The sequence below is a fragment of the Cyphellophora attinorum genome, assembly GCF_001299255.1.
Source record: "Cyphellophora attinorum strain CBS 131958 chromosome Unknown Contig30, whole genome shotgun sequence".
Taxonomy (NCBI): domain Eukaryota; kingdom Fungi; phylum Ascomycota; class Eurotiomycetes; order Chaetothyriales; family Cyphellophoraceae; genus Cyphellophora; species Cyphellophora attinorum.
Genome location: NW_017253258.1, coordinates 114,353 through 131,134, shown reverse-complemented (window position 1 = coordinate 131,134; position 16,782 = coordinate 114,353). Strand labels below are relative to the sequence as shown.

At 54.4% G+C, this 16,782-nt stretch overlaps 7 protein-coding genes across 7 annotated transcripts; 2 read left to right on the top strand and 5 right to left on the bottom strand.

Moving 5' to 3' along the window:
* Positions 1–128: 128 nt before the first annotated feature.
* On the bottom strand, positions 129–2,059 carry AB675_4368 (uncharacterized protein; the record flags this gene model as incomplete). The annotated part of the gene is made up of 4 exons (XM_018144500.1): positions 129–654; positions 701–930; positions 984–1,936; positions 1,990–2,059. 4 exons carry the CDS (start codon positions 2,057–2,059, stop codon positions 129–131), a joined length of 1,779 nt encoding a protein of 592 aa, XP_017996503.1.
* A 698-nt stretch (positions 2,060–2,757) lies between these two features.
* AB675_4367 (uncharacterized protein) lies at positions 2,758–4,086 on the top strand (the record flags this gene model as incomplete). Its single annotated transcript, XM_018144499.1, has 3 exons — positions 2,758–3,282; positions 3,333–3,753; positions 3,806–4,086. The coding sequence occupies 3 exons, from the start codon at positions 2,758–2,760 to the stop codon at positions 4,084–4,086; spliced, it is 1,227 nt and encodes a 408-aa protein (XP_017996489.1).
* Positions 4,087–6,212: 2,126 nt separating this feature from the next.
* On the bottom strand, positions 6,213–7,556 carry AB675_4365 (Nitrilotriacetate monooxygenase component A; the record flags this gene model as incomplete). The annotated part of the gene is made up of 1 exon (XM_018144498.1): positions 6,213–7,556. The coding sequence occupies one exon, from the start codon at positions 7,554–7,556 to the stop codon at positions 6,213–6,215; it is 1,344 nt and encodes a 447-aa protein (XP_017996457.1).
* A 622-nt stretch (positions 7,557–8,178) lies between these two features.
* AB675_4364 (Sugar transporter STL1) lies at positions 8,179–10,102 on the bottom strand (the record flags this gene model as incomplete). Its single annotated transcript, XM_018144497.1, has 7 exons — positions 8,179–8,364; positions 8,441–8,823; positions 8,877–9,026; positions 9,097–9,332; positions 9,381–9,621; positions 9,671–9,954; positions 10,005–10,102. The coding sequence occupies 7 exons, from the start codon at positions 10,100–10,102 to the stop codon at positions 8,179–8,181; spliced, it is 1,578 nt and encodes a 525-aa protein (XP_017996562.1).
* A 433-nt stretch (positions 10,103–10,535) lies between these two features.
* On the bottom strand, positions 10,536–12,617 carry AB675_4363 (Nitrogen assimilation transcription factor nit-4; the record flags this gene model as incomplete). Its single annotated transcript, XM_018144496.1, has 1 exon — positions 10,536–12,617. The coding sequence occupies one exon, from the start codon at positions 12,615–12,617 to the stop codon at positions 10,536–10,538; it is 2,082 nt and encodes a 693-aa protein (XP_017996550.1).
* Positions 12,618–13,260: 643 nt separating this feature from the next.
* On the bottom strand, positions 13,261–14,196 carry AB675_4362 (2,5-dichloro-2,5-cyclohexadiene-1,4-diol dehydrogenase; the record flags this gene model as incomplete). Its single annotated transcript, XM_018144495.1, has 3 exons — positions 13,261–13,517; positions 13,570–13,811; positions 13,862–14,196. 3 exons carry the CDS (start codon positions 14,194–14,196, stop codon positions 13,261–13,263), a joined length of 834 nt encoding a protein of 277 aa, XP_017996532.1.
* Positions 14,197–14,754: 558 nt separating this feature from the next.
* Positions 14,755–16,512, top strand: AB675_4361 (Baeyer-Villiger monooxygenase; the record flags this gene model as incomplete). The annotated part of the gene is made up of 1 exon (XM_018144494.1): positions 14,755–16,512. One exon carries the CDS (start codon positions 14,755–14,757, stop codon positions 16,510–16,512), a length of 1,758 nt encoding a protein of 585 aa, XP_017996521.1.
* Positions 16,513–16,782: the final 270 nt, after the last annotated feature.

The window sequence follows — 16,782 nt, the reverse complement described above, 5'->3', positions numbered from 1 at the left end:
GGACGGCACGAGTATTTGAAGGAATCTCTATCAGCGACCCGCGTCATCCCGGTCTGACTACTGACCAGGCACAATATTGTTATCGACCACCCATCTACTCCAACGACCTCCGCTCCTCCGTCCACGCATCACAGAAGCATGTTTGGCTGTGTACTGTAGTATGCATCCCAAGCGAACCAGTCAAAGTTAGAGTCCATTCGCAATGTGTCCGCTTCTTCTAGGTTGTCGCTGTGTGAAGCTGTCGACGACAATATCCCGTGGGCGACATTGTTATCATCGCGCGCTGTACTAGTCTCGTCAGACTGCAAAGAACGAGCTATTCCCGAGAGTCCTTCGCGGGCATGTTTTCCTTGCGTGTGGTCGTGGCCTGGCCCACGCCCCGATTTCGTTGGCCGTGGGTGCGATGCCACCGTATCTGACGGAGCAGTACTGGAGACACGGCCTTCAGCCAGGTAGACAAACTTTGCAGCAACGTCCTGCAGTCTGGTACAGACGCTCACTAGGGCGCCACGCATCTGACCACGCATTTCCGCGAAGTACGTAGGCAAGGATTGCAGTAGTCGGATATCGCTGTGGAGGATAGGCGACGAGCTGGAGGACATAACGTGTGCGACGACCTCAAAGAACGCTGCAAAGGGATAGTATAAGAGGTGCCTACCCACCTTGTCAGTATTGATATTGGGAACAGTGCCACACTTACCAGACTACCCCATTGTAGACTGACGTATGGTTCGAGACCACAGACGGAAGCAGCTCAAGCATGCCGCGGGCGCAATCCAGTCGCAGTGCCGCTGCTTCTGGCAAGTATTTTAGCAGAACAACCTGCGCGTGCAAATGCTGAAACTGCAGAGTCATGATTCCGAGGGAGACCTCTCTCTGCTGGGCAGCGTTGCCAGATTCGGTTAACTCAAGCATCGCAGTGTTCAGTGGCTTGTATCGTCAGTGACAGTCTTTAGACTAAAGCCAGTACGAGAAAAACACACCTTGAAGGCCGCTTCAGCCCATTCCTTGAGTTGCTCTTGGACATTCAGTATAGGAGCTGAGTTTATTCCTCGCTCGACGAGGCCGCCGATAAGGCGGGCGAACGCAATGCCTGTTGTCAGAAAGTGAGCTCCAGTGACGAAATCCTCAGTGCTCTGGGATCCTTCGCCTCCAAAGACAGTACTCTTGTGTGGCTGGAAGCTACGGAGTGTATCGTGGCTGGGAAGCGGCACATTCGAATAGGCAGAGCTGGACAAGAAGGGCTGACGGCCAAATGCCAGGGCGCATGATTTGTCGATGATAAATAACAGCCAGAACAAACAAAGTCTCTGCTCGGACTCCTGTGGTCTCGCTTGGTCAGGCACGTGTAGCGAGATCACCTCGGCTTGTCGGCAAGCATGGCTGAGTAGCAGCCACGATACATTTGGCGTAGCAAAGTCCTCGCCGTGCAGCGCAAGGTGTGCCAGCGCCTGTACATTCGCCTCAGAGGGCTTGAGGAAAATGCTGCTGTGGTTCAACGCAAGCTGCATGTTGTGACGCAGGTCGGCATCGGGCAAGCATGGCCGGGAGGAGTCCCGTGAGGCTGCAAGTAGATTGTAATTGACTGTAACGATCCAAGCGGGCTCTCCGACCGCGACTGTGTCGGGTTCAAAGACGACGGCGCGAATGATGTCCTCAGAAGGTACAATCATGAATGGCTGGCTCATCTCCGCGAGTTCGAGGAAGTGACCTATCATGGAATAGCCCGTAGGTTTGGACGGCACCACATAAGTCTTCGTGTTTGGCGCATTGATAGCAGCATTCATGTTGGAGCCGTTAAGCGTGCTTGATAACGCCTGGAGGCCTTCATGCACTGCAACTCGATCTGCCGGTTCGACGCCGCCAAGAGCAACATCGAGGAAAGACAGCGAGTATGCCGTTGATCTCGATATCTGGCCCGTATCCGCCGGTGCGACTATGTTGTCCGTACGGGTGCTCGTCGCGGAATTACGCGGCTCCGGCGTCGACAATGTTGGTTGATCTGTGCCGTGGGGAGGTTGTTCGCCAGAATGACGGCTTGAGGTTTGACGTTTGCCATTGTTGAGTCTTCTGCGTTTCCTAGCGCATTCGTGGGCGTATACACACGGCCCAGGCCATGGACGACACGCGCTGCATTTTGGTTTCTCCTTGGTGCACTTTACTTTCCTCGAGCGGCAGTAGTCGCACTTCGTGTATGTCAGCAGCTTGTCACAGACTAGTCCGTACAGAAGGCCTCTGGGGTCAGTCCATACCGCGTGGCGCGCAAAACCGAGAACACCGTTAGACATACTCCCATCTGCCTGGAGCAGCCATCTAATAATGTTTCTTTTGCGGATATACACCACTGTCGTGCACTTCAGTCGGTCAAGCCAGTTGCGTCTCGGCCGGTGATGAGCCCGAAGCAAGAAAGGGCAAGGGGGATGGGCGCTGGGGTGTCTGCCAGGTCCGAAGGCCGCCTATGAAGGTCGCAGAAATCATGCGGTGGCAGGTGAGTCAGCTCGTCCACGCCTCTTTAGGCTTGATTGCTCGCCGCTTTTCGACCTTCGGGCCCGTCACAGAGTTGTCCGATTTGTTGTGAGCGGGACTGTGACTAGGATAGGACTAGGAGAGTGAATGAGCGGCAGCCTCCCTGATACCGAAACGAAACCAAGACGACCTTGTGAATAGTATAAATGCGGCCCGAGGACTTGGCCGCAGCAGGTGGACTGCACCCTCATTGAAATCTCTTGGAGCTCAATCACTACCGGAGACTCAGCAATGCCCGACCAACCGCGGATAGCAATCATCGGAGGCGGTCCGTCTGGACTCCTGCTCGCTCGGCTGCTCGAGTTGAATGGCTTCACCAACTACCTCGTCTTCGAGCGCGACGCTTCAGAGACACCTGGACCAGGCCAACAAGGCGGCACGCTCGACCTGCATGAAGCAACCGGACAATTGGCACTCAAGCGTGCCGGTCTGTTCGAGGAGTTCAGCAACCACTTAGCTCGGTGGGATGCATCTTGTATTCATGTTGTGGACCCACAGGCAACCACAGTCATTCGACAAGCAGCACAATCGAGGCCAGAGATCGACCGGATTCAGTTGCGGCAGCTATTGCTAGATTCGGTACCAATTGAGAAGATCCGATGGGGTCACGGCGTTGCGAGTGTTAATCGGATCACCGGGATTGGGACTCGAGCCGCGGCCAAGAGCCATACGATCCAGTTCAAGAATGGCACTTCGACTTCAGGTTTCGATCTGATTGTTGGCGCGGATGGGACTTGGAGCAGAGTCCGAAGCTTGGTAACCATAGCGTATCGTCGCAAGAGGGAGAATGCTGACGCAGATGCCAGATCACACCTGCTAATCCAAGATACTCAGGCAAGATGTTCATCGAGGGCCGAGTTCCATGCGATAGCGCGATATACTCGGCGGCTCAAGACATGGCTGGATCCGGAAACATGATGGCTTTGGGACAGGGCAAGAATCTGAATGTGCAACAGGTCGCGGACGGTACTTACCGAGTCTACTTTGGCCTGCAAGTGGAGGAGGATTTTCAGAAGCAATTCTGCGGGGACGAGACATCGATGACCGAATGCATGCGTGAGTGCTTCCGCGGACCGGACTTCTTTGGTTCGTGGTCACCAAAGCTCAAGCAATTTGTCGAACTCGCCGAAGGGCCGTTCAGACTGTGGCCGCTGTACTGCTTCGATCCAGAAGAAGTGGGATGGACACGCCGTATATCCCCAGGACTGACGCTGCTTGGAGATGCAGGTACGTCCGATGTTACTCCTGACTCCTGCATACTGACATCAGTCTCCGGTAGCTCATTGCAGTACTCCCTTCGCTGGAGAAGGCGTTAATTGCAGCATGCAAGATGCGGTGGTGCTTGCTGATGCTATCATTCGCCATTGCGGGAGCAGCAGTATAGGGGAAGAGACTGTAAGTGATGGCATTGAGAAAGCGTTGGCCGAGTATGAGATGGACATGTTTGCCAGAGGGCAAGATCTTATCCGAAAGAGCAGAACGATCGAGGAAGTTGCGTATCGTGACGATGGCGCGAGGGAGTTGCTCAAGCTGTTCCAACGCATGGCGGAGGGCGCCTAATTGGTCCGCACCATCGAGGACGTCGCAATTGTACCTTGGATGTCCGAGTAATAAAGAGGAGACGGGAAAGAGAAGCAAGCAGGAGTAAATTAAGATCAAAACAGGGGTGAATGGTTTCGGAGTTACGTGTCCTCAAATTCCTCTCCAAATCTATATAAATTCTCGTTGACAGCTTCGCACTCATATCCTTACCTAGCCTGTGGCATGCAGCGCAAACCGACCGTGTCTGCTGGCTCAAGTCTTCATTGTCGTCAGTGCCGTCGCCTAAAATACATGCATCGAGGCATATCATGCTCGTAGATCGTTCGTCGTGGTTGGCTGCAATGAATCTCGATGCGTCCCAATCTGATGTGACTCGGCCGGCATTACAGCGACCAGCAATACCTCTGAGACTGTTGCTAGCGACCACGCGAAGCAGCTGACTATGCTGACCGATCCATGAAGGCTGTTGAGTCCGATCTGAGCAGCGAGCAGTGTGACCAGTACTGCAGCAAAACACCCGAAAGGGTACATACGCTGAGCAACAATGCCCCCTAAACATTACCTTCAAAGCAGCCGTCGGTGGGAAACTCGCTTCACGAAGTGCAGCCATAGCACCCATCTTCGGAGCAGGGTCTTGTTCCCTTCTATCATGGTCCAGATCGGCAGTGGGAGCAACCACAGGTAGAACAGCTGATCGCTCATTCGGGCAATGGTGAGCATTGGCAGAGGCTGCCGCCCAGAACCTCGTCACTAACGCATCTTGCGACAGTACGTGACGACCTGATGGAAGGCATGCGCAAGGCTCCGCCCGAACGATCTCTGTCCGCCATGCTGGAAAGCTTTGAGCCGCGAGATGAGGATTCGACCGCGAGTGCTCGTCTGCACGATCCTTGCGACGCAAGCAAGCTTTAGCAGACCGAAGTTCCTGCCGAAGCACATCCAAAACGATGGGTCGGGTTTGTGCGAGCCGACCTGCCAGGGAGGCCCCTCAGACGAAAATGTTCAGTTCTGGAGGTCGCAAGCCTCATCATGTGCATCTCACTTCAGCGTCACTTACAACTCACGGGACAGCAACGGCATAGCAACGAGATGGGAGTGAGTCATGCGTTTCAATCAGGCTAGCGCGGCAACGCGTTTGTTGAAATTCTGCTCTTGAATTTCAATCTTCACGCGGCGCGACCACCCACCCAATCTTTGCCTGGCGCGACCACCTACCTCTAATCACAACTACACTCACAATCACAATCACACAATGGCTCCACTACGCCCAGGCAAGGGCAAGACTGCTACATGGATGGGCAAGACTGCTACACTACGTCCAGCAACTGGAATCATCCACCGCAAGCCTAAGCCACAACAGTACGACTGGAGCTTCTCTGACGACATGCCGGAAGACATCAAGCAAGCCGTCCTCGCCACCGGTGATCACTGCCCCCTGAAAGCCAACGACTGGTTTGTAGGCAGACGAAGCGCTCTGAACAGCCGAGCCACGAAGAACAATCCAAGCAAGCCATTCCACTACTACATGCTCGATACCGAAGAACGTCTCACCGCCAAGTTCTACTCATGCCACAAACACTCAGCCGGCCCGGGTCATCAAGATGTCCGTGGCGTCGTGGTCGTGACCGGTAATTCTCTGCCTGGCCCGACTATCCTGGCTCGCTGGAAGAACAGTAATACGTTCTTCCTGCCTTTCGAGGGTCTCGATGCCGAAGGCGAGGTCATCTACGGTGACGATTGCTTCTATGTTGGCAAGACAACTGAAGAGTTCGATGACGCATTTGACAAGAATGTCTGGTACGTTTCAAGCCTCCCCAGACCCACGTACGTGTACTAATTGTGCGAACTAGATCTCTTGGCCCCACACATCAGAGCCCATGAGGGCCTCCCTGAGAGTATTGTCCTTGTATGAGTCCATTGAGACCCATTGAGATAAGAAATCAACAATCGAGCCCATGAAGGCCGCCTGAGAACAAGAATTCACAACATGAGCCCATGAAGGCATCTTGACACAAGAATTCACAAATCGGCCACATGAAGGCCTCTTGAGACAGGGAACTTACAGGTTGTGTCCATGAAGGGCCCCCTGAAAAAACAAGTCACAAATTGTGTAGCAATCATACCAATTCAACAAAACCATGCATCTACGTAGTTTTTGTGAAAAACCTATTCTCCGGCCGCGGCAAACCCAAATGCTCCCTCAATGTCGTACCCTCATAGTCCTTCCGAAACAACCCTCTCCGCTGCAGCTCTGGCACCAAGCGCTCAACCACATCATCCAAGCCCTGCGGAAGATATGGGAATGTCACCGTGAACCCGTCCGCGCCTCCCTCACGAAGCCAAACCTCGAGCTCGTCTGCGATCTTGTCTGGTGGACCCAGAAATGCTAACCCGCCCTGCCCGCCGAGCCGTGATGCCAGTTGACGCACTGTCAAGTCTTCTTTCTCACCGAGCTTGATTGTGCCCTCCCTACTCGTCTTGCTTGCATTCGTCTCAGGCAGGTCTTTTGGCAGCGGCTTGTCCGGATCGAACCCGGAAGCATCTGTTCCCAACGCAATTGACAACGATGAGATGGCACTGTCGTAGTGTACCAAACTGTCCAGTTTGAGCCGTTTCTGCTGTGCCTCCTCCACCGTGTCGCCGATAATGAACAGCGCTGCTGGCAAGATGTTGATGTGATCCGGATTTCTGCCCGCAGCCTTCGCACGTCCTTTGATGTCATCGTACAGAGCCTTGGCTGCCGGCAAGTCCCGCGGCGAGCAGAACACAACCTCCGCTGTCTCCGCTGCAAGTTGCCGACCGGGCTCCGACTGACCTGCCTGGACGATGACTGGCCATCCTTGGACTGGTCGGGCGATGTTCAATGGCCCTTTGACCTTCAGCTCATCTCCTACATGGTTGAGGGTATGAATCTTCTCGGGCTCAACGAAGGTCCCAGATTCCACGTCACGCACGAACGCGTCATCCGCGAAGCTATCCCATAGGCCGGTGACCACGTCGTAGAATTCGCGTGCTCGTTTGTAGCGATCTGAGTGATCCATATGTTCATCACGACCGAAGTTCTTGGCGCTCTCGGGGTTTCCAGTCGTGACAATATTCCACGCCGCTCTGCCATCAGACAGATGATCCAGTGATGCAAAGCGGCGGGCAATGTGGTACGGCTCATCATACGTCGTTGATGCGGTCGCCGCCAGACCGATCCTTTCCGTCACCTGTGAGAGTGCCGAGAGCAGAGTGAAGGGCTCGAAAGAAGTGACTGTGTGACTTCGCTTCAATGCCTCGACAGGCATGTTCAGAACCGCCAGGTGGTCAGCCATGAAGAATGCATCAAACTTGGCAGCTTCAAGCTTCTGAATGAACGACTTCAAGTGCTTAAGGCTGAAGTTGGCGTCGGGATATGATCCTGGATATCGCCATGCTCCAGTATGCAGCGACACAGGCCGCATGAAGGCCGTGAGGTGAAGTTGTTTACCTGGTGTTTCCGCCATGGTGGTGGTCGTGATTGTAGCGATGAGACCGGTCGCTACTGCTGAGCCAGCCGGTCTGCTCAGATCTTGGTGTTGAACATACCTTATACGATAACTTCTACGTGATACCGCGGTCGTGATTATCGCTACAACTCACGGATGACAAATTCATGCCAGATGTTGCCGGACGGTCAGCCAAAGGGTGCTTTGCGCGATCACGACATCGCCAGATGTGGGGCATTGGTGTTCGTTTCGCATATCTGACTTATCACGCGTCGTCTGATCATGCTTTCTCATTCTCCAGGCGAGCTGCCTCGCTCTTGGTTGCGAGTCGCTTCTTGTAGCAGATGTGTACAGCGACGCCCTACCTTGGAAATTGGTTGTTACGCGTCGGTGAAACACGTACCCGCAGCGCCAAGCATTCGATCATTATTCCTCTCACGCGCCATTGCCCACAGAAGCAGGGATGGAGACTTTTAGGCACTGCCAGTATGTTCAGACGTGCGCTACAGGTCGTAGCAAGAACGAGTAGATCATGAACTGGTATTTGTAACTGGATAAGACCTAGGAGCCCTCTAGCACCCAGTCGATAAAGAGGGTCACAGCACGCAGGAGGGCAAGCCAAAGTCAATTCGCGGCCCGTTCAGACCGACTCAAATCTGCTTGTCGGACCTTCCTGATGCTCGACGAGCGTCTTGCTTGTCCCTCTCGCACCATCATCATGCTCTTCACCACTATCTCGCGCCTCCTTCTCCGCTCTCTGCCCGTTCTCGCGTATGCGAGCCTCCAAGATAGGCCTGTACTCCTTCGTCGCGAAGACCAGATCGATCTGTGATGAGAGTGCAACGTCAGCAAAGCTTACTCACCCCTCATAGAATTGTATCGACAAGACGCGGGTCGCTTACCTCTTCCAAAGTCTTTCCTTGTGTCTCCCGGATGCAGAAGTATGCAAAGATGACCGCCCCGACGTTGAAGACGCAGAACAACAGGTAGAATTTCCAGCCAGCCTGTGTAATGCCCTGGGGTCCGAACTTCACCACGATAAATGTGACGAACCATTGCGTGAATGTTCCCATCGCTGTTCCGACGTGTCTGACGTGGAGCGGAGCGATCTCGGGGACGTACACCCACGGCATCGGGCACCACGATGCTCCAAAGAAGAACTCGAACAGGAAGATGCTGACCAGGGCGAGGTTGAGGGAGGAGGGACTGTTGACTGCCAGACCGACTGTGAAGAGGATCATGAAGAGCGAGCACATGACGGCTCCCCAAAGGAAGACGAATCGACCTGTTGCCACTTCGCTTAGCTTGAGTCGATGTTGTGTTTGAGGGGTGACTTACGCCCGAAACGCTCCACAGTGTAGATTGTGGTCGCGGTGCCCCCGAAGAAGAGCAGCGTCACTCCTCCTGCCATCAATGCTGCACGACTCTGTGCGTAGCCAAGGGAGTTGATGAAGAGGTACGTTGCGTAGTACGAGACCATGTTATTACCTGTGTGTCTGTCAGCCATCGTTGCCGACTCGAGCTCTACTGGAAGAGTCCGCTGGAAATTTGTACATACCGTTCATCTGTTGGAAGAACTGCGTGAGAACACCAAGCCACAGACGCCATGTGACATTCAGGCCGGAGTCATCGTGGACCAGAGTTTTCCACGTGAACTTGAACTCACGCTCCGAGTCGAGCGCAGTCAGGATGTCTCGGCGGTGCATGGCGACCTCCTTTCCACTCACAGGAACGCTGTAGATCCTCGCCATCACGGCATCGGCGTCGTCATGATGTCCATTTGCATGAAGCCATCTGTGAATGTATCAGCGCAATTCCTTCCATTCCTTTGGCGGGCTGTACCGTGGTGACTCGGGCAGGAACAAGATCATCGAGAAACAGAGCCCTATCCAGACCATTTGAAAGCCGATTGGGAAGCGCCAGACGATATCGCCGACATAGTTCTCGATCATTCCGTAGTCTACCCAATAAGCGATGACCACTCCCAGGATGACGACGGTGAGTTGTGCGGCGACCAATGCACCACGACTTCGCGGCTTCGATGTTTCGGCAACCCATATCGGTACCATGGTCGAATTGAAGCCTGCTTGGTATTAGATGCTGTTGTGGTCGTCATTGGATGGGATGCTCACCCATCCCAATGCCAGCAATTACTCGTCCACCAATCAAGTATCCAACGCCATGCGAGCCAGTCTGCAGGCCTGCCCCGAGCAGAATGAGAAGACCGCCGATGACGATGAACATTCGACGTCCAAGCAGCTTTCCTATGAACGCCATGATCAGACAGCCGGTGAAACAGCCGACGCTGTAGATCGCAACGACGGTCCCTTGCAGCTCGGCGTCTTTGGGGTCCATCCGATTGCTTTCGAGGAAGTTCGGCAGTGCAATGAGGCCGCCGAGTACGCCCTGGTCATATCTGTAGGCGTCAGGACTTCTTCGTCTCGCAATTTGAGAACCTTGACCTACCCAAAGAGGGTGAAAGCCCAGGCTGAGCATAACGTGATGCCGGCTTGCAGCCATTTGCCCTGCAGGCCCGTGGCATAACCTCGATTGAAGTTGCCCATTGTCTTGGTGGTGTTCTTTGCGCAAGAATGATTGCGAGAGAAAATTCCTTGTGAGGGTTCGCACGTGGCATAAGCGAGATGTATCTCTGATATGCCATGGTGCAGGTAATCAGGTACAACATGTTTGAATTCAAAGCCGGTCGGCCGATCGAAAATTCCGTGGAATTGCCCGCGTGCGCGCAAGCAAGCAGAAGGAGCAAGAGCAAGAGCGGCCGGGCGTCTGTCAGTGTGTCGGTGGCGTATGCGCCATGGGTAGTCCTCGACTCTCATAGGATGGTGATCCCCGCATACCAGGGTCGTTCCCCATTGTTTTGAAGGTTTCCCCGACCCCAAGCAGACCTCGGGGCACTCTCTGCGGGGATCCGTGGAATGGGGATATTGACAAACCATTCTTGGCTCCTCTCTATCTGTCGCATTCCGAAGGTCATGTGGGTCACCTGAAGCGCGCACGTTTGAAACGGTCACCGGCGGTGGTGTCATCGCGCCAGCTTCGCCGAAGCGAGGTGACCACATCCAAAGCCCGGGAAGCAGACTTGAAGGTTTGACCCATCTCGCCCAGGGCCTGAACGCAGGTAAGGAATGAAGCTTGCGCCTTCTGGTCCTCCCTCTGTCCTGATGGGGTGCTACACAACTGGAAGATGTGTATGAGCGCTGCGGTCATTGCTGCGTGTACCATCTGGTGATGTAGACGCTTTAGGCCATAGCGATTCCTGTACAGCACTATGATCTTGCAGATCGCATCTGCTGATTCCAGACACATGTTCAGCGAAGTCTCTGCAGCATCCTTGTCGGCGGGAGAAGCGCCAGCAACATTGTCCAAAGGCGTGATGAGTGGGCGGTGAAGCAGAATGATCGACTCATGGTATATCAGATGCAACTCGAGCACACTTTGCACGTGGAATGCTTGTTTGTCATCGAGCCGAAGCATTGGCGGTAGCTCTTTCATCCACTCCTGAAAGTCCGCATCAGCTTCCCGAACAAACTCCTGAATGTTGCTCGAGATGTCCGGCACTCCGGAGTAAAGGACTTCAGAGACTCGGCCGAGAATGAGCATCAGACTTGCAAGGTATACATGAACATGAGCCGCCGTCCGGAAGTCGAAACCTGCTGGAAAATTGATAGTACTGTGCTGGTCTAAGTATGGCTCCCACTGATATGTGCGAGATGGTAGTGGGCCCTTCTGGTCATGAACGAGGTTCTTCGTCAGAGAAGGCCTACCGCTATAAGCGCTCCACAGGGTATCCGTTGATTTCACGGTCCAGAAGACGTTGCGTCTGGTGATGTTGATATCATCTAGTCCGTCGATACCGCCTAACCGGGAATACTCTGACTCGAGATCCAGATGCAGGCCAAGGTCTGTAACAATCTGTGTCGCCATCCCCATGTAGATCCAGCCTCGCGTCTCTCTTGTATGGGCTGCCTCGTGGGACGACAAGATAAGTAGAGCTTGCACAGTGGCGATCGTGGGACTGTCTATCTCAATATCGAGAAAGGCTTTGGCACGTAGCGCAAGGAACTCATCGACTGGTCCCTGGATTCTATCATGACTTCGATCCGTGTACGCCGCGCCAATGCACAATATTGCGTTCTCAAGCGAAGGGCTGTACAACTCTGTGTCCAGACCAGCTTGGTACTTCTCACGCTCACGCAAGAAAATGGCTTTGTCGACCGGGAATTGCAAGCTGTTGTGCCAAGAGAAGAAGAGACTCATGAGATGTGCCTCGAACGATGCGTCACGGTCCCACTGAAGTCCAGCCTTCATGATCGCTGCCTCGCCGTGTATCATGACGTGGCGAATGTTCGGTTGAGTCAAAGCGTCTGAGCCACCGTGGAGAAGGTGTAGATTGCTTGTTGCGCCATAGTATCTCGGCCTGCCATCCTCAGCGATCTGAAGGCGGCCCAGTCTGCTCGTCAACTGTCTAGCAACTTCGCTGAACGGATCGTCGGGCAGTTCGGCTTGGATCTGGCTCCGTGTCCGTGTCAATTTTGCAGCTGAATCACTCCCTTGGGTATCTGCGAGATGTGATGTGCTGACAGCATCCTCGTTGGGCGAGACTTGCTGGCTGTTTTGAAGTACCTCTGGCGTTTTGTGATCAACGATAGGCAGAGGATCTTCACTGCGGATGTGCTCTGACGGCGCGAAGTTTAGATCCTGAGCATTGCCGAAGGAGTCGTCCCAGGGAATTTGCGTCGCTTCGAAAGTATCAGACCAGTGTTCCCATCCATCAGCCGGAGCATAGGATGGCAGGAGCTCAGCATTGGTGTCGTACAAAGGTGAGAAATTAGCAAAGGGCTCTAGCGCTGTCTCTGCTGTACGAGCAGCGAGTACCTGATCATCTGCAGTTCGTCCGGACCCGGGTCCAAGCGTATGCACTATGTCAGAGGCTGGTGTACGACTCGCTGTGTTCACTGGTGGCTCTGCGACAGTCGAAGCGCTGGCAGAGTCAGTTGATGGCTGTGTGATGGAATAGCATATGCGCTTACCGGCGCCTGTCCGAGCCATATAGACACTCATTATCGTAAAGTCGACAATTCGAACACTGTGGTTGCTCGTTGTCGCACTACATCTCGTCAACGCGAGAGATAGAAGATCTCGACACATACCGCTCACCTTGATTTTGCGACGACGGCAGTTGAGGCATGCTATCGACGTGTAGCGACGCTGCTTCTGGGACATCGCTTCCGAGGCATCTGGGAGGCCTTTGTCACCATCTAGAGCTCTGTATATGTACGCGTCCTCAACTCATTGACTCTCCAGCCATTGGTTTGCACATGTTATCCCAGATAGCGCGCGCCGACAGGAAAACGAAAGCATTTGCGTGTACGGAGTCTGTCAACGAGGGTAGTCACGCGGTGCCTGCCGGTAATGTAAGAGGAGTTAGGCGGTCTTAAGACTTGAATAAATTGGCGAAGTCGCGAACACGGGTTCACGACAGTCTCTTCCTTCGACCATTGCCTACTATGACTCTGGTTCCTTCGAGGTGCACCTTCTATACCCAAATGCTATCTGTGGTCGCGCATTCGCTAAGGCAGATCAGACGGTACGATGTTTTCTGCCATCATAGTACCTCTTCTGGACTTCTTGAAGCGAATTTCCGAACTTTTAAGCGAACACAGCTCCTTCCAATATTGCGCCACTGCACTCCAGCTCTAGCTCGCTAACGGATATCGTGGAAGCCGCCATCAGTCACGAGTAATGCACCGTGCATATAACTACTCTCGTCGCTGAGCAGAAAGCTGAGCACGTTTGCTTGCTCCTCCGGCTGCCCCATTCTCCGCAGACTTATCTTCTGAGCGACTGGCGACTCGTTGTTCTCCTTCGTACCTGGCGTTCCCTCCTTGCCCATGGATCCGATAATCATCTCGGTCATGGTCCAGCCAGGACACAGCCCGTTGATACGGACGCCATCAGGCCCTGCTCGAGACATCAGTCACGTGGTCAAGCCGGCGAGGAGATTTGAGCTCACCATAAAATTTGGCCCCAGTCTTCGTCACGCCGACTGCAGCGTACTTCGATGCAGTGTATGCAGCCAAGCCGGCGGCATGCAGTCCAGAGATCGAGCAGATGTTGGCTATTGAGCCACGTTGACCTGGTATGGCATGCCGTGGGGCGGGCGTTGTGCTGATCGAAACAGGATCCTGCTTCCTCATCTGCAGAGCTTGATGCTTTTGGCAAAGCCATAGCCCTTTGGTGTTGATTGCCAGAGTTCTTTAACATGTCAATTCAGCGGTCCCGATCCGAGGTTTGTTGCATCATACTTATCATACAGCTCCACTGTGACATCCTCCTCGCCTTCCCAGACGGACTCGCAGATACCGGCACAGTTGGCAGCATAGTCCAGTCGTCCCGTCAACTTCAACGCCTCGCCTATACCATCTTTTACCTGCTGCTCTTGGGTCACATCAACTTTCACGAATTTGGTCTTGACACCAAATTGGCTGGCCACGTCTTTGGCGGCGGCATGGCCCCGTTCTGCGTTCTGGTCCGCCAGAACAATTGATATGCCTCGACTGGCGAGTTTATTGGCTGTGGCTCGACCGATTCCTTGAGCGCCGCCTGTTATGAATGCTACTCGAGCTGCAGCCGCGGCCATTTTTGGGTGACTTTTGCAGAAAGTTCTCGTCAACGATCATGGACTGTGTACGACTGTCGCACAGTTGTTCTCTGCACGAGGGCGTCAACATGGTGCCTCTGATCTTGAATGCCCGAATGGGACTAGGTCTTCGAGAATTCCGCGCCACCATGAGAAAATGAGTGGATGAGCGTGAGTGGAGACGGAAAAGGAGGCGGGGAATCTTGGGGTATGTTCTTGTTCCCGTTCCCCTCAGATCCCTGCAGGACAATCCCGAGCCCACGAATCCCAGAGAGGCTTGCTCCACTGTCGCAGTCTTACTGCAACAAGACCGCTCGCAGAACATCTGATCTGCTGGCGATTCCGTGGCAGTACACGCTGCTTTGCCACGTCGCCAAAGATGGCCAAAATGATCGCTCTTGGAGCTGGAACATGCTGCGATACCAAACCTCACTTTTCCTCACAAGCCATTTCGGGTGTCGGTATAGCCTTCGGATACGATCTGAAGTTCAAAACGTGGGAGGCAGCCTCTAAATCACCGACACCAGGGAACAAGCATTGTCTATAACCGCTTTCATCATGGCAGCAACGACATACGATGCCATCATCGTTGGGGCGGGCTTCAGTGGGATCTATCAGCTCTACCGTCTACGACAGCTTGGACTATCCGTCAAGGTAGTCGACATGGCCGGTGATGTAGGCGGGACGTGGTACTGGAACCGCTACCCAGGCGCCATGTCAGATACCGAGAGCTTTGTGTACAGATACTCCTGGGATGAGGACGACTTGCAAACATATCCATGGTCGCACCACTACGTGAAGCAACCAGATGTACTGGCCTATCTCGAGCACATAGTCGCCAAGCACGACCTACGAAGGGACATCCAGTTCAAGACAGAGTTGGTCTCGGCTACCTGGAACAAGAACAACAGTCGGTGGCAGGTCGAGCTCGAGCACGAAGGCACCATCCAACAACACAACGTCAAATACCTCATCACAGCACTCGGCGTCCTCTCGAAACCCAACTATCCCGACATCCCCGGCATCGACACCTTTAGCGGCACCCTCTGTCACACCGCAGCCTGGCCCAAAGACCTCGACCTCCACAACAAACGCGTTGGCATAATAGGCAACGGCTCCACCGGCGTCCAAGTCATTACCGCCATCGCTCCTCAAGTCAAACAACTCCTCTCCTTCCAACGCCACCCACAATACAGCGTCCCCAGCGGCGACCGCCCTGTGGACCCCTCATACCGCGCCTGGGTCAACGAGAACTACCCCGCCATCATGACCCAAGTTCGCAACTCCATCACAGGCTTCGGCTTCGAAGAATCCACCACCGCTTTCGAAGACATCCCACCCTCCGACCGCGAAGCCATCCTCCAACGCCTCTGGGACGCCGGGAACGGCTTCAAGTTCATGTTCGGCGGCTTCTCTGACATCGCCACCAACAAGACCGCAAATGAAGCCGCCGCCTCATTCATCCGCAAGCAGATCTCAAACATAGTGACGGACCCCGAAAAAGCGCGCAAACTCACCCCACACGACCACTACGCCCGCCGCCCCCTCTGCGACGGCGGCTACTACGCCTCCTTCAACCACCCACACGTAGACATCGTCTCCCTCCAAGAGACACCCATCACTCAAATCCTGCCCCAAGGCATCCAGACTGCTGACGGCAAGACCCATGACCTCGACGTAATAATCTTCGCCACCGGCTTCGACGCAATCGAAGGCAACTACAACCGCGTGCGCATCCGCGGCCGCAACGGCACCACTTTGCGCGACCACTGGGCTCCACAGGGCCCGACCAGCTATCTGGGCGTGGCGGTTCCGAACTTCCCCAACATGTTCATGATCTTAGGTCCGCAGGGGCCGTTCACGAACATGCCGCCTGCGCTCGAAGCACATGTCGACCTGGTTACGGACCTAATTGCTCATGCCGAATCAGTGTCGGCGGGCACAGGGGCGTCGAAGCCAGCGATCGAAGCATCACCCCAAGCAGAAGCCACCTGGCTGCGCAAATGCGACGAAGCTGCCGAAGGCTCGCTATTCAAAGAAACAGCGAGCTGGATCTTTGGGCAGAACGTACCCGGGAAGAAATATGCTCTGAGATTCTATTTCGGCGGACTCAAGAAATTCTACGAGGAGATGGAGGCGATGAAGGCTGATGGATTTCGCGGATTCCGATTTGGGGCGGGCGATGTCACCGGCGAGGCTGCGAGTCTGGCGACTGACAGTGCCGGCGATCAGGAGGAGGATGAGGCAGTGCCACAACAACACAAGTGGGTCGATGAGGAGAGGAGGGGGGAAGGGGCTGTACGGTCGAGTTTGTGAAGATGCGTGTGAGTTTGCTACATGCTCGCGCGGTAGACTCCGGTATCGGGTTCAATAATAGAGATCTAAACGTGCCATAACATTGTGCCGAGTCTCTTGCAATGAATGCCCTCCTCGGCCAGGAAGTCCATGATCAGTCTTCCCTGCTGAACTGGCACTCATGTGGGGCTCATCTAGAAACTACCCAGCCAGTCAGCCACTAGCCGAGAGACAGTCAGTGCTCACCCTGCACCGGAAAACCGTCGTTATACGACGCATGCCGCTACGACA